General features: G+C 41.4%; 1 protein-coding gene across 3 annotated transcripts in view; it reads right to left on the minus strand.

Moving 5' to 3' along the window:
* xrcc4 (X-ray repair complementing defective repair in Chinese hamster cells 4) overlaps positions 1-22,248 on the minus strand; it is a 683,670-nt gene that overhangs the window by 314,884 nt on the left and 346,538 nt on the right. For all 3 annotated transcript variants that reach the window (XM_041186930.1, XM_041186929.1, XM_041186931.1), the window contains exons 4-6: positions 19,010-19,176; positions 9,641-9,793; positions 8,052-8,176 (exon numbers count right to left, since the gene is read on the minus strand). In XM_041186930.1, coding sequence (XP_041042864.1) covers positions 8,052-8,176; positions 9,641-9,793; positions 19,010-19,176 — 445 coding nt within the window. The remainder of the gene's footprint in view (positions 1-8,051; positions 8,177-9,640; positions 9,794-19,009; positions 19,177-22,248) is intronic.

Raw genomic sequence — 22,248 nt, forward strand, 5'->3', positions numbered from 1 at the left:
TAGAAGTATAAGGGCCAAATGTGTCTCCATGTTTAAGGCAGCTCATGCTATCACTTACTCTCTCCTCTCTCACTTACAGATGCCACTAGAAAGATGCCAAAGCCCGAGGATGAGGACTCCCTGTCAGGCCTCAGCAGAAGCCCTAGCTCAGAGAGGGGCCAGGAGAGAAGGGAAGAGGAGAGATATGCACCTGTAAAGGCATCACAGACAACAGCACCCTCCACCAGCCCAGGGACACACATCTCAGTGGGTGTTAGTTTTGGCTTAGGAAGGTTCTCACAATATGGTGGTCACTGCAAGGACATGCATTGCAGGAGGAAGCATGGTCAGTTGAGCTCACCGGCGCTTGTAGGACCACTGGGAAAGAGGCATCTTTGAGGTGGGAATCCAATGACAGGCCTCTGGAATTGGCCTTCAAACTGATGTTGGAGAGTCAGCAAGAGGCAGGAGAACATCAGGCCGAGGTATTGGAGGCCCTCAACACATGCACACGAGACAGAGGAGTCCATCCGCCTGCTCTCTAATGAAGTGGTGCCGGCCTGTGCATACATCGGGGTCTCCATTGGGAGGTTGGCAGACTCCATGGAGATTCTAGCCCAGCAATTCCTGCCAAAGATGTGCACAGACCTGCAATCCACCGTGGTAGCCATGGGGGAACTTCTGCAGTGGCTACACAAGGGGCGTACAGCACGTCACAACCTCCCTCCAGGTGCCCTTCCCCTCAAGGAGTCAGGCTGGGGCCTTCAGGCACCCTAAGGGAAGAGCAGTAGCAGCTGGACACCCCTGGGTCATCTACTCAGATGTCAGAGGTTGCCTGGACCTTCCACATCCCCTTTGCCTGTGAGCCCTTTAGCCTCATCCTCTGTGACCACAGAGGGAGCAGCTGGCCCACAGGAGGACAGCCAGAAGCCAGGGCACTCCAGGCCTCGGCTCTCTAGAGGACAGCTACCAAAGCCGTCAAAGGCAACAAGCCAAACTAGTCAGCAGGCTGCCTCCAACCCTGCTGCGGATGTCGGGGGAGCACCTAGAAGTACTCGGCCACAAAAATTAAAGAAATTTTGATCACAACTGTTTTTGCACGGGTAAACAAATCATTGTCAGAATTATAACCTCTGTAAATATAATCACTTTCACTGCTATAATGTCTACTGACATTTTTCAGCTTGGTTCTCAAGGATTAGCGAATGCCCCCCACCATCCCCCCAGCACCTCTCCTGCGTGCACCTGAACCCCTCAGTGAGTCTGCAGGGAGAAGGGTGTGTCACAGAGCCTTTCAGAGCCATGTGCAAGCAATTTCCCATGCATGCTGAGCCTTCATCAATCAAGTTCATATCCCAAGTCGCTAGCATTGGCAATACTGTCTGCTGGGGTTCCTTTTTAGTTGTCCAGTTGAGATGACCTGCATCTCTGCCCACCCATTGACCCAACTCCCATGCAGCATCTCAGCCTATCCAACACTCCATTGCCACTCAAGAGTAGCCTCTGCTGCCTTCTATCCTGCAGTTCAAGGATCTGAAGCCTGAGCGATCCCATGGCAAAGTCACTGGAAGAAGGTCCAAAGCTTGAGTGAAGTCCCTGAAAGAAGGTCCAAAGTCAGAGTGATGTTGCTGCGTGGAGAACTCCCACTTTTTGGGAGCTGCTTCGTGGTGCAGCCCTGTGCTGCACATGGTGCTCCAGGGTCTGGTAGCTGGAGGCCTCCATCTTGCCGTCGCATGTCCATGAGCTGACCAAGGCCCTGTAGGTAAGTGCGGACTTTTGCATGCCACATTGGTCCAGACGTGTTCTGGATTGGCGTGTTTTCCCACTTGCAATGGGGAAAATCGGGTGTGGGGGAAGATTCCGGTCAGGGCTTCAATTGCATCCCATTCCAAATCGGTTTCACGCCAGCCTTCAGCAGGAAAGACGAACCATCATGACGGGCAGTTTTGGAAGATCCCACTGTCAAATCATGCTGGTGTGAAACCAAATTTTGGACCTCTCACCGAATTCTAACCACCCCTCCCCTTCCCCAGCCATTGATCCTTTCAATTGGAGCATGAGAGAATTCAGCCCACTGTCTTTCATGCAACAATCTTCATCCTTTTATTAGAATAAGTGGCAATTCAGCCTTCAGAAGCTGAGGAAATTTGTACACTCAGCAATAAGTTTCTTTCTTTCACAGAGACACCACTAGATCCAGGGCAAACAAGGAAATTATAAATCTCTCAGTTCTTGGTGAAGTAAGACTAGAGGTGGTGGATACAGAAGGCACTGCAGCAGACAGTGACCATCCCCATGAGGATCTGTTGTATCTGAATTGGCTCTTCCTCAAGTCTGATGAGGAAGAATCCCTTACAGTGCTGAATGATCTCTTAGAGGTTGTGGTCCTGGAGAATGATTCATCTTTCCCGTTGATGGGTGCACCTTTTTAGAAGAAGCAGCTATGCTTTTAGTGGCTAAGCAGCATTCAGATCTTGATTCTACTGAATCCATTTTATGTACAGAGAGAAGTATGGCTCTCTTACCTCTGCCTACAGAAAATAGACGGTCTTCCCAGAAAATCAGTGGAAGATCATCTCTTCTTTTCTTGACAGTCTTACAGGAATTTGGTCGTATTTTCCTTCGTTGTCTAAGTTCATTGAAATCTCAGATCTTCAATTCTTTTTCAGTCTTTCATACAGCAATGGAGGATACAGCTGTGATAGTGTTTGCACCTACATTCAGCTTTCCAGCAATGTTGATAGCAATGCTGATAGAGGGTTGTCCTCTTTTGCAAATAATGATGTTCTGCCTTATGCTGAAGAAAGCTCTCATGTTTCCAAAACATCTTACCTAAGGACCAGGAATACTGAGGGAGATTGAATCGCTCAGCATTGTGACTTGGGGAGGGGAAGAGTTGGAGTTGGCTAGAATCTGTAGTTGTAAAAAAGGGCATTACAGAAATATAATGTAAATAGCTAAAAATATAGTTTCATGGTGTTGTTAAAAAGTAGGATAGTGTATTAGGGGGGGAGGTATAGTATAAAGTACAGATGGGATATGATAATGCGTGACACAGATAATGATGTACCACTGACACTAGTCAGTTGTGTGTTAGACTCTTGAGAGAGAGAGAGCGTTTGGAATCATGCCTAGGAACTATGTGCCTACACTGCAACCTGTTTAGATGTAGTACGAAATATGAAGTGTTTAAGAAATACAAGAGTATGTCTACAGATTGCCTAAGAGCCAAATCCCATGCCTAGAATCCAAGGCAGAAGGACGCAATATCAGAACATTTACAAAGTTTAATAAATTAAGATTCTGTTAGTGATAGACATATCAAGTTGAATTTGGAGCTATTTTGTTGCCAGGGGTGAGGTGGAGGTGAATAGTCAGGATGGGACTTCCATTTACAGCCCCAATCTGATCCATTTTTCTGGATTTGGGCTAATTATTTATTCATACCAGATTCTCTGCAGAAATTTTGCTACCAAGAATGACCACACTATTGCCAGAAAGCTAACGCACTTGTTGGACGCCAGGAAAGGGCAGCATATCCAAACAAATGCAGCTACTTAAATAAAAAGTCTAAAGTTGATACTGCATCACACGTCCTGTGATTTTCTCTCTTGCTGCAGGACAACATTCAAGCTCAGTTAGAATAATAGGATGTAAATCATTATTCTGGCCCAGTATCATGATATCAAAATAATCATTTTCCTCCCCAACTTGATAAGGATACAAGCTTATATGGGGCAGGCTGTAAAACAGCTGCTTCTGTACTATTTTTGTATGTAACTGGTAGAAAATAAGCCAACTTCAGCCACCCTTCGATGTGTTTACTACATCTGTTTTCAGTTCATTTTAATTAAGTCTAAAGATAAAAATTAGTAAATTATGGAAATCCAAAATTAGAGACTTTAGTCAACAGATTCCAATCACACAGACAGGATGTCAGTGAAGCAGACCACTTTGGGTTATGTGGTCAACAGGCAATCAAATAATACTTCATCTAGAATTTGATTAATTGGACAGAAGCTTTAAAGGATAGGGGTTCAGATGATAAATAGGGATGGTGTGCAAAGCTAACCCACAAAATGGAAACAGGTTTACTAGTCCAAACTACTGTTACCCTTCACCAATTCTTCCTGTAATATTTGAATCAGCTAGGTGCAGAGGAAGAGACTAAAACACCTGTGTAGTTCATGCAAAATGCTTCAAGTTAGTGACACAAATTTCTAATATATAGTTTCATGGTGTTGTTAAAAAGTAGGATAGTGTATTAGGGGGGGAGGTATAGTACACCTTGTACACCTGTACATGAACCAGAACCTGTTTTCCCACACCAGTCTCTGAACCACACATTCATATCTCTAATTTTATGACCCTATGCCAATTTGCACATGGCTCAGGTAATAATCCAGAGATTACCATCTTTGAAATTCTGCCTTTTAATTTAGTGCCTAGCTCCTCATACTGGCTATACAGAGCCTCTTTCCTAGTTCTGCCTACGTTACTGGTACCTACATGGACCACAACGACTGGGTCCTCCCCCTCCCACTGCAAGTTCCTCTCCAACCCTGAGCAGGTATCCCAAACCCTGGCACCGGACAGGTAACACAGCCATCTCTCATACTTTGCTGCAGAGAACAGTGTCAATCCCCCTCACTATGCTGTCTCCTAATACCACTACATTTATTTTGCTCTCCCCCCACTTGAATGGCTCCTGTATCATGGTGCCATGGTTAGTCAGCTCATCCACTCTTCAGCCCCCACTGCCATCCAAATAAGCTGAGAGAATGTCAAACCTATGTTATGTTGAATCTTCATAAAGCTCTGCTTGACTACAGTATTGCATGCAGGTCTGGTCACCAAACTTTAGGAAGGATGCGAGGATCCTTGAAAAAATGCAGAGAAGATTTAGTAGCATGATTCTAGGGATGGACAATTAGGTTGGAGAACCTGGGTTGTTCTCCTTGGAACAAAGGAGATTGAGGGGTGATTTGAAAGAGGTGTACAAGATTATGGCAAGGTTAGATAAGGTAGACAAGGAGAAACTGTTCTCATTCGCTGATGACACAAAGACAAGGGACGCATATATAAGGTTTTGGGCAAAAAAATGGGGGGGGATGGGGGAGGAATATAAGGAAGAACTATTTTGTGCAGGGAGTGATATTGACCTGGATCTGTCATAGACATAGAAGTTCACAGCACAGAAAAAGGCCCTTTGGCTTACTGAGTCTGTGCCAGTCAAACAAGGACCTAACTATTCTAATCTGGCTGCTCATGAGAGCGGTGGAAGCAGATATGATCAAGCATTTCAAAAGGACATTGTATGGGCACTTTAAGGAAGTAAACGTGCAGGATAATGGAGATAAAACAGGGGAATGGGACTGACTGCATTGCTCCACGGAGAGCTGGCATAGACTGAATGGGTTGAAAGGCCGTCTTCTGTTCCGTAAATGCCTGTATAACTCTTAAAACAATGGGAAATATATAAAACGGTGTTCAACATTGCAGGAAAAATAAACTCTGCTAAAGGGAAAGAACAAATTAAACACTTGTGGGACTCCATGGATGAATAAAGACATAAGGGAACAATTAGGAGAGAAATCAAAGAACAATTAGGAAGGCAAAAAGGAACTATGGAATTACATCTTCAAGGAAAATAAAACAAAATAGTAGAATGTTTATAGGCACAGCAATACAAAACGGAAAGCTGTGATGGTAATAGGACCATTAAGGGACAAACAGGGCAATACCACAAATAACAATCGAGAGATGGCAGAAACATTAAATAGTTGTTTTATTTTGGTATTTACCACGGAGCTAGAAAAGATAGACATGACATTCATTCACGCACATACACACACATTCGTTTGCACACATTCATTCATGTGGAGTGAATCGAATTGGCTGAAGGCTGGCATCTGTGATGCTGGGGACATCCAGAGGAGGCTGAGATAGTTCATCCACTCAGCACTTCTGGCTGAAGATTGTAGCAAGTGCTTCAGCCTTACCTTTTGCACTGATGTGTTAGGCTCCTCCATCATTGATTTGTGGAGCCTCCTTCTCCAGTGAGTTGTTTAAATGTCCACCACCATTCACGACTGGATGTGGCAGGATTGCAGAGCTTAGATCTGATACGTTGGTTGTGGGATCGCTTAGCTCTGTCGATCACTTACTTCTTATGCTGTTTGCCATGCAAGTTTTATAGCCTCACCAGGTTGACACCTCATTTTTAGGTATCCCTGGTGCTGCTGCTGGTATGCCCCCCGCACTCTTCATTGAACCAGGGTTGATCCCCCGGCTTGATGGTAATGGTCAAGTGGGGAAATGTGCCGGGCCATGAGGTTACAGATTGTGCTCGAGTACAATTCTGCTGCTGCTGATGGCCCACAGCTCCTCTTGAGTTGCGAGATCTGTTCGAAATCTATCCCATTTAGCACAGTGGTAGTGCCACACAACACAATGGAGGGTATCCTCAACGTGAACGTGGGACTTTGTCTCCACAATGACTGGTGGTCACTCCTATCAATACTGTCATGGACAGGCAGGCCTGCGGCAGGCAGGTTGGTGAGGATGAGGTCAAGTATGTTTTTCCCTCTTGTTGGTTCCCTCACCACCTGCTGCAAACTCAGTCTAGCAGCTATGTCATTTTGGACTCGGCCAGCTCAGGCAGTCGTGGTGCCACTGAGCCATTCTTGATGATGGACATTGAAGTCCCCCACCCAGAGTACATTCTGCACCCTTGCCACCCTCAATGCTTCCTCCAGGTGGTATTCAATATGGAGGAGCACTGATCAGCTGAGGGAGGGTGGTACGTGGTAATCAGCAAGGTTACCTTACCCATGTTTGAACTGATGCCATGAGACTTCATGGGGGCCAGAGTTGATGTTGAGGACTTCCAGGGCAACTCCCTCCTGACTGTATACCACTGTGCCACCACCTCTGCTGGGTCTGTCCTGCCGGTGGGACAGGGCATACCTAGGGATGGTGATGGCGGTGTCTAAGACATCATCTGATTCTGTGAGGATGACTATATAAGGCTGTTGCTTGACTAGTCTATGAGACAGCTCTCCCAATTTTGGCACTAGTCCCCAGGTGTTAGTAAGGAGGACTTTGCAGGGTTGACAGAGCTGAGATTACAGTTGTCGTTTCTCGTGCCTAGGTTGGTGTCATGTGGTCCATCCAGTTTCATTCATTTTTTGTGAATTTGTAGTGTTTTGTTACAACTGAGTTGCTTGCTAGGCCATTTCAGAAGGCATTTAAGAGTCAACCACATTGCTGTGGGTCTGGAGCCATGTGTAGGCCAGACCGGGTAAGGATGGAAGATTTCCTTCCCTAAAGGACATTAGTGAACCAGATGAGTTTTCACAACAATTGACAATGGTTTCATGGTCATCATCAGACTTTTAATTCCAGATTTTTATTGAATTCAAATTCCACCATTTGCTATCGCGGGATTATGGATTACTAGTCCAGTGACAATACCACTACACCATCACCTTTCCATTGCAGCGGTTCAAGAAGGCGGCTCGCCACCACCTTCTCAAGGGCAATTAGGGATGGGCAATAAAAATGTTGGCCTAGACAGTGACATCCATGTCCCGTGAAAAGAATTTTAAAAATTTAAGATATGGTCCTTATAAAAGTACTGGTTGCATCTCAATTGAAAGGCACAATTTTTCACACACAAAGAATAAATGCTTTTAAAGCAACTATTTTCACAATGCACCAATTGTCAGGTAATGGCTATTCCAATGAAGCAAAAATTGATGGCTATGTTGTATAAAGAGGACTTACAGAAAATAACCAAGAAGCCCGAGAGAGTACATTTATTCAAAGAAAAAGCCTCAGAAAACTGCTAATTATATGGATTTATTTTCCAGTGTATCCCCTTTTTGTTTCTTTTGTTGTTGATTAAATATTGATTGTATTGCCGCGCACTAACCATGCATGTTAACAAATTCTTGAAATTAAATTATATTCACAAGGAAATTATTAATAAAAACCCAAATCAGATTATAGTCCACCCAAACTCATAATCAGCTTTGTTTTCTCCACACCATATGAGCACATTTCCTTACCACAGGTTGACCGGGAAGGTTGAGACCAGATTCTATTTTCAGAAGCATGGCCTTTGTTTTCTGCATCAGTACTGCAATCAAAATCTTCCTCAGCTACTGACACTTCCTGGCTAGTGGCAATAGTCCTAAAAAAAACCCATAGAAAACATGTGTTCATCAATTGTCTTCATCATTGCTTGAGAGTTTTGATGCCCTGACAGAAACATTTTATTAAGCCTCATTATTGTTCTGCCCCAGTATAATCACAACATATAACAGTGCCCAGTGATGAATTGGGACAAAGCTATTTTAAGTCAACATTTTCTGTGAATACACTTTGCCACGTTGAATTTCCTTTTCAGTTCTTAGTGCTCAAAGAAAGCAGAAAATCATAAAGAGAGCTGTGCCTGTAATGTTAGTTCATAGGCACAATGTGTCATAACTTAATAACATTGGAAACCACTATCACAATTCAGCCTCAGGCTGGATTTTACCAGCCCTCTGACAATGGGCTGGGAGAAGGAAAGCCTCAGAAAATGGCAGTGAAAGGCATCAGAAGCAGAGTCAAATGTCTTCCTGCCACTACAGGGTTTTACCAATAAAACCTGGCAATCTCCCAGCAGGTTCCTCAAGGGGGTTGGGAGCCCTCCTTTATGACTGCTCTCTGGCCCATAAAGGGCCCTCCCAGTGGCAATGGCTGTCCCCTTGGCCACAGCACGCTGCAATTGCAGGGTCTACCTGCCTGCCTTGCACCAGCTAGGTTAAAGAAAAACAACCTTGCCTTTCCGGGTGCCTCAGCATGGAAGTACCCTCTTTTTCTTTCTACAGCCTCTAGTGATGGCCACCTCCATCAGCAGTGTTGCTGAGCTGCCAGCCCTCTGGATGACCTAGCAACTTTGGGAGGTGGGCCACTGTCCTCAATTGGATGATGGCGCTGGTGGCAACTTCTTAATTGGCCACCATTGGTAAAATGCCACCCAGGATCCTGCCACCCACCCACATAGGGTTGGGTCCCAATGACAGGACATCCTTCTCTTTCAGATAAATTCCATCCCTAGAGGCTTAATAGGTGCTGCAGATGAACTGTGAATAATTTAAATGTGAAAAACTTCAAGGACCAGGCGGCATAGGCATTTTCAATGTATTTTACCCTGGATCGCAATAACCACCTACCATTTTTAATAAATAATACCCATTGTAATTTATTAGAAATTATTGCACTATCCTGCAATGATCCTTAATTCAAATTACTTCCTAAAATAAGTATCTTTAACTATTTGGGATATGTAACATAATGTTTGTTGCATTTCTTTACCCTTAGCTTTATGGATGTAATTACAGCTATAGGTTGTCGTCAGAGACCAGCACCCTAGTTAAAAGGCTGACAAGTGCCATTCACGGTTAACATATAATTACCATTCTCATTCAGTAATTAAAGACAATTAGAGACAGTTTTGTTCAGGCTTATGTTATTCAGGAAAGATTTTACAATTAGGTAAAAAAAAGTGAAGCTGTGTAGCTATGTATATACTGTACCCAAGGTGCTGTTACCCTACTAACTGAACAAAATGAAATGCAATTGTAACAAAACTCAAGTCCTATACAAATACCTGCTCTGACTCTTGAATTCCGCTTGCATGTTGGCGCACTTTAAAGTTTCCTGCAGACTTCGAATCTTGGCCTTTTTTTCGTTTAGCACCAAGATGAAACGTGAATAGAGGTCTTGCTCCAACTCTTCTTTAGCCTTAACATACTTTTCCAATCTAAATTGAATGTATAGCAAGAAGCCTATAAGAACTTGAAAAATACATAATTATCTGCTTCAGCATACCTTATTGCCAATGTAATAGATTATTTTTCAGCAAACCCATAACATAATGATTCTAAAATGATTCATCATTCTATTATCATAATTGTGTGTCAAGGCCCTGCAGTTCAGTCAGTCAGACTATGGAGTCAGTCAGACTGTTATAAATTTGAAACAAAAACAGAAGATGCTGGAAAAACTCAGCAGGTCTAGCAGCAATTGTGGAGAGAGAAACAGAGTTAACGTTTCAAGTCCATATGACCCAGATTTCCAACATCAGCAGTATTTTGCCTTTATGTCATAAATATGAAGTTAGGAAGATTGTTATGTTTTAGGTCTCTTTACTTTCGGGTAAAATGGAGGAATGACATGTAACCTGTTCTGAGTTCTGACTGACAACAAGCTTGGCTGGCTTAGTTACCAAAAGTAAAAGGGAGCTCAGGTTGATTTACTGGGAAGAAGGTGCAAGATGTTTGCAAGATCACCTGTGATCACTCTGGGTAGACTGTTAGGGCCGGGTTTTCACAAATTAGGCAGGTAGCTCACGTCAGGAAATTTCTCGACTCAGAAGATCCACCTTGGTTGAAAGTGCCCTGTCACATCAATTTTAGCTTTGCATAGGGTGGGCGCAGGATGGAGTTGGGCCCGCTGACCCCAGAAGCAGATCCTAGGAGACCAAAGGGGTGGGAGGGTGTTGAGGTACTGTTATGACACAGAAGTTGGTAAAGGCTGAGTTATTTAAATTCCCAGATGGAAATCTTAAACAGCTGTCATAACCTACATTTTTGATTGGTATGTATGAGATGCAGCTCTGAATTCAGAAATGAAACCACCAAGCCTTCAGAGGTTTCTTTTTATATAAATCAAATTAAACATTCATTAATTTTACAAGGTATTAAACATATACAAATCAGTAAATTACTACCATAACTATGAAACAAATCCCCAAATTAATCACTCCTAAAATCTTCACCAAGGCAACAATAACCCATAGACTTTAAACAGACACCAGGCAAAGAGCATTTTATCTTACGAATTCAAATTGAGATTCCTTTCAATTTGTTTCCTTTGCAGACAGTTGTCGGTTTACAGGCAGTTAGATATCACATACCGCTATCTTTGACACACAAAACTCTTCTGTATATACATAGCCTTTGAATGTAAATTCTCGTTGTTCACCAGACCCTTTGAACTCCACTTCTTCTAACAATAAAACCCCTTTCATAGTACCAATTTTATTAGTAACATAAACATAATGCTTGGTGGCTCCTAGCTAGGTGCAAGATTTCACCCCCAGTCTTTGAATGTTAACATCTCAAAACTACCATACATCAAAGCATCCAGGCTAGCTGGCTTTAATCCAATTAAGACACACACAGACACATCTACACAGACACGGACCCTACTACAAGACCAAATTAAAATAATTTCCAATTACATTATAGACATTAATATCTCTTCATGACAGGCACCCTGGGTAGAAGGCTGCCTCAGTTCTTTGATACTTTGTCCCAGTTGTAATATACAAACATACAAATTAGGAACAGAGGTAGACTACACGGTCCTTCGAACCTGCTCTGCCATTCAATAAGATCATGGCTGATGATCTTACTGATGATCAACTTCACATTCCCACCCGCCCCCAATAATCTTTCACCCTTGCTTATCAAGAATCTATCTACCTTAAAACAATTCAAATACTCTGCTTCCACTGCCGAGTTCTAAAGACCCACAACGCTCTGACAGAAAACATTTCTCCTCATCTCTGTCCTAAATGGGCGACCCCTTATTTTTAAATAGTGACATCTAGTACTAGATTCTCCCAGAAGAGGAAACATTCTTTCCACATCGACCCTGTCAAGGTCCCTTGGGATTTTATATGTTTCAATCAATTTGCGTCTTACTCTCCTAAACTCCAATGAATACAAGCCTAGCCTGTCTAACTATTCCTCATAAGGCAATTCACCCATTCCAGCCATTAATCTAGTAAACCTTCTCTGGACTGCTTCCAATGCATTTACATCCCCCCTTAAATAAGGAGACCAACAGCGTACACAGTACTCCAGACGTGGTCTCACCAATGCCCTGTATAATTGAAACATAACCTCCCTACTTTTGTAACAAACGCAAAAACAAAAATAGCTGGAAAAACTCTGACAGCATCTGTGGAGTGGAAGACAGAGTTAACGTTTCGAGTCCATATGACTCTTCATCAGGCCTGCTGAGTTTTCCAGCTATTTTTGTTTTTGTGTTTGTTTCAGATTTCCAGCATCCACAGTATTTTGCTTTTATCTCCCTACTTTTGTGTTCAATTCCCCTCGCAATAAATGATAACATTTTATTAGCTTTCCTAATTACCTGCTGTACCTCTTGTAATTCATACCTAGATCCCTCTGCATCTCAGAGCTTTGCAATCTCTCACCATTTAGATAATATGCTTCCTGCCAAAATGGACAATTTTCCCACTTTCCCACATTATACTTCATTTGCCAGATCTTGCACTCTCCACGGCCTTCATTCCAATTCAATGCTAACTCATGCCCCACATGCATCCTCCAGTGTCCTTCACACCTCCCATGCCAACTCATGTATCCCATCCACCACCCAAAGACCCCTCATACCCTCCAGGCCAACTCAATGTCAACGCATGCCCCCCCCCTTACATATGTACCCCCATACCTTCCAAATCAACTCATGCCTCCCACTTCCCCCTCCCTGGCCCCTCACACCCTCCTTTCCAACTCATCCAGTATTCTCCATGGGAAGACCTCAAGAGCCATGTGGTGATGAAATAAAATAAACTTTAAAAAATCTAAGGGAACTCTTGCTCCACACACTCGACAGTGGAAAAGAACTTCCGTTCAAACAAACCTTTAAATCTCAAGTGGTTAGGCTCTTAAAAAAAACAAACTTATACTTATGTAAAACTGTGAACTCAGACACTGCTGCTGAAATTGATGGCTCTGAAACTCAGTCAAGCTTGCATAATGACTTAACAATTGCCTTTAGGGAAATGTCAACAAATACTTCATGAACAGATGCTACACAAGCCGGCCTGTCAATAAAAGGAATCCTGAAGAGATTTTTTTTAACAATCACTGACATGTCATCAGTTTTTTTTCTATAGTTTAAAGAATAGGAGATTTAAAAAACTCAGACCATGATAGTTAAACAAGTCTAATCTGCCCTTCAAGAGCATTTATGCCAACTCTAAGAGTCAAGGCCTTTGCAACAGCAAAAATGGGGTCTGTTTGAACTCAGAATCAAGTTCAAATGGCCCTGCTTAGTTCAGATTTCTCTCTTGTGTGAATGACACTCTGCCCCTTTCCACTACTGGCAAAAATAGGATCTGTCGGAAATGGGAATGTCAGTCACTACCTGAAATGCAGGTGGGAGCTTGGGCTCACGTTGAAGAGACTAAGCTTGTGAGGATTAAATGAGACTGGAACATTCACTTAACTTGGCTAGAGGGAGGGATCGCTAGGGTAATCCTCACTGTGAAAGACAGTTAGAAGTTATGCAGCCGGCAAAGGAAAGAGGGAGCAAGAGGAAGCTAAGAATAGTTTTGGACTAGTTCCTGGAGAATGAAGAGTCCATTTAAGGGACAGGATAAAATGTAACCATGGAGGAAGATCTTTGGTCATTTTAAAAATTAAATGGGGGATCTTTTCATAGTTTAAAGTTGCCTGCAAAACAGTGTTAGTCAATGTTGCTTTTAGATTGCTTATTACAGTAAGTCTTAACACTTAAAATCTTGTCAAGTGATCCTTTCAATTTGTCACTGGAGTTCAAATACCTTTCTTTTTAAAGTTATTGGTCTCGATGGGGATCATAACAGTACTTGCACTCAAACAACTGCCACTAAAAAATAACCAAAGTGGAACCAAATCGTCATATAAAATTGGACAACAATTTCTTATAATCAACAACAGACACAAAATAACGCCTCTAAATTTATCAGCTAATTTTAGGATGCTGATGACAATCTGAGAATTGATCTTATAAAGGTAATGGAAATGATGTGGAAAACATACACCTGGAACATTATTTTAAATTCCAAGGACAGGACAAGGGATTACAAGTTTAAATTAGCAAAAGGCATATTTAGTAAGGGTTGGAAAGATCAGAGTAGCAGTCATAAAAATGGAAAATACTGGAAATACTCAGCAGGCTGGCAGCATAAAGAGCCTTTATACATGATGATAAAGGATGCAAAAGGTATCCTGGCGAGTGATGTGTTAAAACATTCAGGAACTATCATAGATTATCCACAGGAGAGTATTTGGTTCGGTATGGGAGGTGTTGAATTGGTGGAGGTATCAGATACTCACTCCGCGCTCGTGATTAAGGAAACTAGCCAGTACCAACACCAATCCCAACTCACCCAGACCCACAAGTCACAAGTCCCTGATACAACAGCGCTTGTCCACTTTTACCACATCCAAACATGATTGTGGACAAATGACAGGAGATGAAAATATTAATGGCCCAGACCGTCGTAAGAATTTTGGACAGCGCTTATTGAAAACTGAGACAGCAAGACACCTCTTTGTTAACATGACTGAAAGACAGCAAGCGAGTGGGTTATGACAGATTGCTAAGGTGCCAATAGATTATGTGAGAAATCAGTGCAGAAACACTTCATCCTTGAGGTGGGGATTGTTGGGTTAAGTAGATTCTTATGGTCTGTCTACAGTAATCATTCTGCAACATTCTTCTTAAGAAACTGTAATGGATTGGGTTGCAAAGCATGATGGTTAGCTTAACTGAAAACTGTCAATCTGTAAATGTTGGAATGTTTGTGTGTCTGAAATTACACGTAGTTCACAAAAGGAGGAAGTTATGCAGATGTAAGAAAACCCACATATCTACACATACGGGGCATTACAGGGACACAGACTACAACATATTTTACGCTTTTGAACGATTGAATAGTTAACCAAAGAGAATTAATAATATGTTATGTGCATCAATATATTGAAGTTTGTGTCTTTTCAAGGCTATACTCTATTTAAACCCTTTGTGTGAGAACAATTGTAGAGATAAGATGGAGACCGCTTGTAGAAAGGCAGGATAACATGATAATGAAACTGTAGAATTGCAGAATTGAACTATTAACAGAAATGTGAATGTCAGAACCTTTGGAAAAACAAGAAACACCTTGAAGAGTGTACATGTTGGGTCATGAAGAGTCCATAGGCTACCAATGGCCTAATATGGCATGGTAAGTGGCTCTATGGAAAAACATTTCCCCCTGGGGGGGGGGGGGGATGGGGGGGAGTGCAGGAGCGGGCGTGCCTCTGATCAGCGCCCCCACTTTACGTCGGTGGGCCAATTAAGGCTCACTTAGCTAGGCGCTCCCTGTGCGGGCAGGAGGGGATTCCCTCAGCTGGGAGTGTGCTCTTCCGCACATGTGTGTAAAAAAGTGCACTGATCTCCCTGAGGCTAAGTGCTGCCTCAGGGAAATCAACTCCGAATTAAAAATTGTAATACGAATGATAGAAAAATTTCTCTGACATGTCCCCTCATGTGACACTGTCGCATGAGTTGGGACATGTCCATAACTTTTTTTGAAACCTTTATTAAAAATTTAAATACCCTCATGAAACCTCATGCCGCCTGTGCATGAAGCTTTTTCTGAAGCCCACCAAGGCTCCCAGCCTGCCCACCACCCTTAAGGTTGGACGGGCAGGTCCATTAATGATTTTAATTAGTTTCTCAATGGCCTCAATAGGCGGTCGACAGGTTGGTGGGCGCACAGCGAACTCGGCTGTGCCCCCGCCAACCTGAAAATGGAAATGACATGGGGTGACATCGGGAGTTCCACCTGACGTCATCCTGCGTCAGTGAGCGGGCCCTGCCCCGGCTCGCCGACGAGAAAATTCTTCCATATAAGGGGATAAAAGAAAGGGGACTACAGTACATCATTGGCACACATCTAGAAGAAGACAAACTATGGTCAACAGAAGAGAAACGCAAGAGAAGACTGCCCCACCAGCCAGCTCAAAACAGGGACCGTTTTGCTGAGTCTTGCTGTAGATCTATTTTCATTGTTAAGTATTGACTTTGTATTTCTTTGTGATATTTAATAAACTCTCAGATTTGCTTGAAGAATGTGAGTCTGTATCTTTTAGGTCAGAGTTGGTCAAGAATCTTGAATGAGACAGGTGGTATTCTTTGTTCCACATAAGTTATCATATTCAGGGGGTCTTTCTCTCAGTGATATCTTACAGCACCTGAGAAGGGAGAAACTGTTTCTCTCTCTACATATGTAGTCAGACTTGCTGAGCATTTCCAGCATTTTTGTTTTTATTTCATATTTTCCACATCGGCAGTACTTTGTTTTTGTGTTAGAGTAGATGTCACTCTGGCTCACTCACACATACAAGGACACAAGAAATAGGAGGAGTAGGTAAACCACACAGGCCATCGAGCCTGCTCTGCCATTCAATACAGCCTGGCTGATTTTGGGTTTCAACTTTGCTTCCCTGCCCGCTCCCCATATCACAATTCACCAGATATAGAAATGAATCGACAGGTCAAAAAATAATTCATCAACCACTTTCTTAAAGAAGTATAAGTGTAAAATCACAGGGCGATTTCAGAAAAGGGAAAATAAAGAAGTCAGCTTGCCAAAAAAAAGTGCCACTGTAATTAAAGTTCTCAGAGTAACTCTGTGGAGAACCAACTCACCATCAGCTACTGAAAGCTAATCTTTGATGTCACTATAAAAACAACTAAGATCACAGAGATTATGTGAACAACTTGAAGACTTGGCATTGATTAATGAAGAAGTTACATCAGATCATCTGTTTCTTAAAAAAGTTATTTGATTGCATTTGTTCTAAATATATATTTTTTAAATGATTTATTTCTAAAAGTAGGATTTATAGCATCCTGTAATGTACACATAAATGTACAATTCATTATGCTCACGACAAACTGGATGTAGTAAAATTAAGGCCTGGATAGTATGGCCTAACTTTGACCCAAAGTCTACAACCCACATGTGTTTACTTTTAAATGAATAAAAAGACATTATTAAAACATTCCCACACTAAATCAGTCATTAATAACCAGATTAAGCCAAAGATGGTGGAATTACCAACATAAAATATGATTTGTGTTATTAAAAGAAGAAACTTTGATAATTCAAGGACCAATAAGAAAAGCCTGTTTATTACAACCAAGGTCTTCCAAATCAGTTTTGGTTTAAATGACTGAGATTCCAGCTGCTTCTTCTAATTATCCTCTATTATATCATTCCATAATGTGACTTAACATTTCTTTCCGTTACTCAATATCACCTTTTTGTTTAACTTTTATTAATGACAAATAGCCAATGTGCAAACAGTTTGCAGAATTTATACCTTTATCAAAAGACAAATATTTTCAAAATAAGCTATACTAAAAATACAATTCTAAACTACCAATTTTATGAGATCTTTGATTGATGCAACCAACAAAATACTCTTGACCTAGCTATTCAAACACTGCTCTTTGCAAGTTTACAATTACAGCAAATCATTTTTGTGTGTCACCTGTAGAAGCGTACAATTCAATCCTTTTAAGTAAGTAGCTTGCTTACCATGGAATTTTATACATTAATCAAATAAATTATCAATTTGCAGTACTTCATATATACTTTAGCCCATTTAATTTCTTGTGCTGAAAATAAATCTCATTGTATAATTCTGACATTTTACAGGTGAGTCTAAGGATATGTGTCCTCCAGGTACATTTTTTTAAATTTGCCTTAATACCACTCCCTTTGGCCTTGCATCAACTCTTTTGTTATTTAATCTCACCTGCCTTTCACCACATCATAGACCTTCTCTTGCCCTTTTTCTCACTTTCCCCCAACCCTTTCACTTACTTAAAACCAATTACTTTGCTAACTTTTTCCAGTTCTGGTAAAAGGTCAACAACCTGAAACATCAGCCGTTTCTCTCTCCACAGATGCTGCGTGACTTGCTGAGTATTCTCATCACTTTCTGGTGTTTCTTTTTCAGATTTCCACTACCTGCAGTAGTCCAAATTCTGTTATGTGATTGATTCAAGGAAGAGCGGTCTATTGTTTTTGATCTGATTGGTATCACATTCATACAAAACAAAACTTTGAATAATATAGAAATATTTATTGAACCAGCCAAAGATTTAAGACTGTTGCAATGTCTTTCATGATCTAGACATGAGTTAGTACCTCAGTCTGTTTTCATGACATGGATGATGAGTCCAGTTTGTTCTGCAGATTGGAGCAGAAAATTCTCATTTCATTGAGCAGGACTCTTCTCACAACCATGCACTGCAGGAATTCACCAAGGTTCCTTTGAGAGCACCTTCCAAACCCACAACCACTACCATCTAAAAGGACAAGGGCAGCAGATAGATGGGAAAACTGCCACCTGGAAGTTCCCTTCCAAGCTGAACTTGAAAGTAAATTGCTGTTCCTTCACTGTCACTGGGTCAAAATCCTGGAACTCCCTCCCTAACAGCACTGTGGATATACTTGCACCACATGGGCTGCAGCGGTTCAAGAAGGCAGCTCAGCACCACCTTCTCAAGGGCAACTAGGGATGGGCAATAAATGCTGGCCCAGTCAGCGAAGCCCACATCCCATGAATGAATTTTTAAAACGTCATTGCTAATACAGTGACAGCACGACCCTGGTGCAACTTAAAGAGGACTATAACTGAGCAAAGGAGTATTATTCGAAAAAAAAACATTTTTAGACTGAAGAATTCTATTTAAAACAGAAAATGTGTAATTTTATCACATTGCTAAAGTTATTATAAAAGCAAAATATCACAGATGATGGAAATCTGAAATGAAACCAGAAATGGCTGGAAATACTAAGCAGTTAAAGCAGCATCAATAGAGAGAAAGAAACAGACGCTGCTTACCCAACCGAGCGTTTCCAACATTTTCTGTTTTTATTGCTAAAGTTATTGTAGACTTTGTGCAGTTTGAAAACTGAAGTGTCATTCCAGCTCCAGAATCAATCAGTGCAACCTAAAAAGTGTTAGGATCAGTAGTTTCACCAAGGTTCACTTTATTTTCCAAAATCATAATTGAAAAAACTCAGAAAAGTTGTCCAAAATGTTACTCTTGGCTTGAAAAAAATAAATCATATATAAGCATTAATTTCAGAGACCTTTAGTCTATAACTTACTCTTTCAAGGTGTAATTACGTTCACACAGTAATCTCTTATTCTCTTGCTGCAGATGCTCATTTTTGTCTCGCAGTTCTGCGTTGCAACGTAACACATAGCTGATGAGTTCTTTATTGACCTCTGTTGAGTCCAAGACTTGACGTAATTCAACAGAGCCAAGCTTAAACTGTACAGAAAGACAGTGCAAACGGTCAATTACAAATCCAAAATGGAAGCTTAAAACACTGATTTTCTAAATCTCAAAATTGGCCCAGAAATTACTGGGGCAGCATATTTCCCAATGTGCAGTGTGAATTGGACTTCTTACCTCACCCTTCAGACCACAAATGCCGGAAGCACAAGTTAATGATGATGCAGCAAGGGCCACATTGCAGCTGGTACCTCATGAATATTGTGCTCAATAGTTTATCTCCTTAACCAAAAACATTTAAGGAGAAAGAAACAGAGTAAACAATGAAGATGGAAATAAAGCAAATTAGAGTCAAATTAGAAATAAAGGAAGGGAAAGAAGACCGGATTTAGAGAGAGAGAGAGAAGTGGCAGAAAGAGAAAGTAATATAAAATGTTTAAAAGTTTATTTAATAAACCTCTGGGAACTAGGAATTTATTTCCTGTGGAAAAGAGATACCATGGTTTCAGCTGATTTCTTTATGGGATGAGTTTCACATTCAAACTATAAATCACGTATGTTATTAACAGCATCTTTACAGCATCAATTTTTAGTCCAGAATGTTTGTGACGTAAAATTACATTCCTGTTTATGGTGCAAAACCAACAATTTCCTGTCTCTCATAGGGATATTGACAGAGTTCCTGTTTCGCAAGGCTAACGAAAGGGCAGCATAAATCGGTCAGTAATTTGTGGGCAAATCACAACTCATACCTATTGCTAGTCACAAACTGCTGGTTTATTTGCACACTAATAATGGCAAGAATTATGAACTCAAGTTTCTTTCCAGCAATTTTTACACCATTACTTCTCCATGCACAGAATTTATCAGTTTCAGAAAATATGATATAACATCTGTAAGGTGGTCACATTTTCAATTCGAATGAAAACAAAATATACAGACAGGGCGAATTTTCCAGCCTCTCACACGGCGGGATCTTCCGGTCCCGCCAATGTGAATGGAAATTTCAGTGGTTTGCCGGCCCCGCCTCTGGGGGCTAGAAAATTACGGTCATTGTGCTTCTGAAGAATATGTTCTGCAGTAGCTTTTAAATATTTTACTAAAACTTCTTACAGCAGGTAACTTGTCAATATTTCATTCAACAAAAAATATTAAATGCCCCAACACCTAGACAGTCCACAAAGAGTTAACTATAATACTGAATGCTGCAGAAAAAGGAAAATGATCAAATTAGTTCAATTTGACTTGAGCTATTGAGTCGCACATGGAGCTCTCACACTTAATTGAGACTCTCAGATAATGCGCTGTTGAACTATACAAAAATGACCTCTGACTTGATCATTGATACGTGCAGTCAATCTGGAGCACATTCCAAATATGCCTAAAGGAGATCTGACAGCTTCTGTGGAGGGAAAAACAGAGCCTGAAGAGGTCTGAAGAAGAGTCATACTGGACTGGAAACGTTGGCTCTGTTTTTCCCTCCACAGATGCTGTCAGACCTGCTGTCAGAAGCTTTCCCCAAGTTCTGAAAAAGCACTTATAATGTTTATATATCTTGTACTAGTCACAAATTTCACAAAAAACTGCAAATTATTTCTTGATAAATTTCCTGCAGTTGCATTACCATTGTTGATGCTTCAGAGTAAAAGTCATCCCATCTTCCATTTACTGCAGCCTGTCAATTAGTTTCACCAATCATAATTACTGTGGACATATAAATATTCACCAAAAATTAAACCATCCAGGAGATTTACATGTGTTTTATAGATGTTTTATTTTATATGTATATATGATGAGGTGCATAAATATGAATCAAATTTGGTTATGTGAGGTGTAGTTCTGAGTTATTCTGCAATACCTGTTACTCGTGTAAATGGTGCTGTTGAAGTGCCACTGTGACAAACAATGGCTGCTATTTAATACTGAAAGTACATCTCGTTATGACTTAGCAAGTTGATTCTCTCAAATTACTCAAGAAAACTTGAGCTACTTTTATCATATCCTGTACCATGTGCTGCCCAATCGTCACTCCTGCCTTTGCTGAATTATATTGGGTACTGTGTAACCAACTTAAAACACTTCCTCAATTTAAAATCTCCAACTTCTTCTGAGGCAGAATTTTATGCTGGCAGGAGAAGTCAGTGGGCTTCTGAATGGCTCGCTGCATTTTATGGCCCCACATCCGCCATGACCAGGGCCATAAAATTCTGCCCTGGTTTTACTGAAAGGTCATTGGCTTGAAACATCACCTTTTTCTCTCTCCACAGATGTTGCTTGACCTGCTGACTGTTTCCTGTATTTTCAGGTTCAGATTTCCAGCATCCACCGCATTTTGCTTATGTATAAGCTTCTTACTCTCGTGTTTAAATCTTTTGATGGTCTTGACCCTCCTTGTCTCTGTAACCTACATTTCTCTGTTCCTGCAACTCTGCCCTCTGTCTCTTCTGCACCCCCACCATTCCTTCTCTTCTCCCACCACTAGCAACTCTGCCTTCAGCCATCCAGACCCCATGCTCTGAGCTTTCAACCAATCTGCATCTCCAACTTCATCTCCGTCGTTAAAACTCTATTTAAATCATATCTCTCTTCCCAAGGTTTTTTGTTATTATAAAGGAAGTAAGAAACTGGTTTGCAGGAAATCAAGGCGGCTAGGTCTCCTGTGTTTATTCTGTTCATGCTATAAATTTCAAAACAATCTTTTTTCTAAAAAGTTGGTAACAACTGTATTTGACATAGGAAACATTAACAATCTGTCAAGCAGGAATCAGTAAAATATGCATAAATGTTATATATTTCTTTCCAAATTCATGAGAATTGTGCCTCCCTCTCTCCTTCCATATCGCAGCATCCCTCTCATGCCCAGATTCCCACACCAACAACTGCACAACCTCTGACTAACTGGGAGATCAGGCACAAAACTTCAGCGCGCATTTCCTTTCTATGATATTTCAGGCATCTCGCACAGTTCAGTGGTAGCACTCCCACAGAATTTCATGGGGCCTTTGGGGACTAGCTCAGAGGTAGGAAGGTTGGCAAAATGGCATGGGAAGGCGTCCCAGAAGGAAAGAGCAGTTCAGACCAGTATTCTTATTTCCCAGTTTTTACTGG

This window comes from Carcharodon carcharias, chromosome 4 (assembly GCF_017639515.1).
Source record: "Carcharodon carcharias isolate sCarCar2 chromosome 4, sCarCar2.pri, whole genome shotgun sequence".
Classification (NCBI taxonomy): domain Eukaryota; kingdom Metazoa; phylum Chordata; class Chondrichthyes; order Lamniformes; family Lamnidae; genus Carcharodon; species Carcharodon carcharias.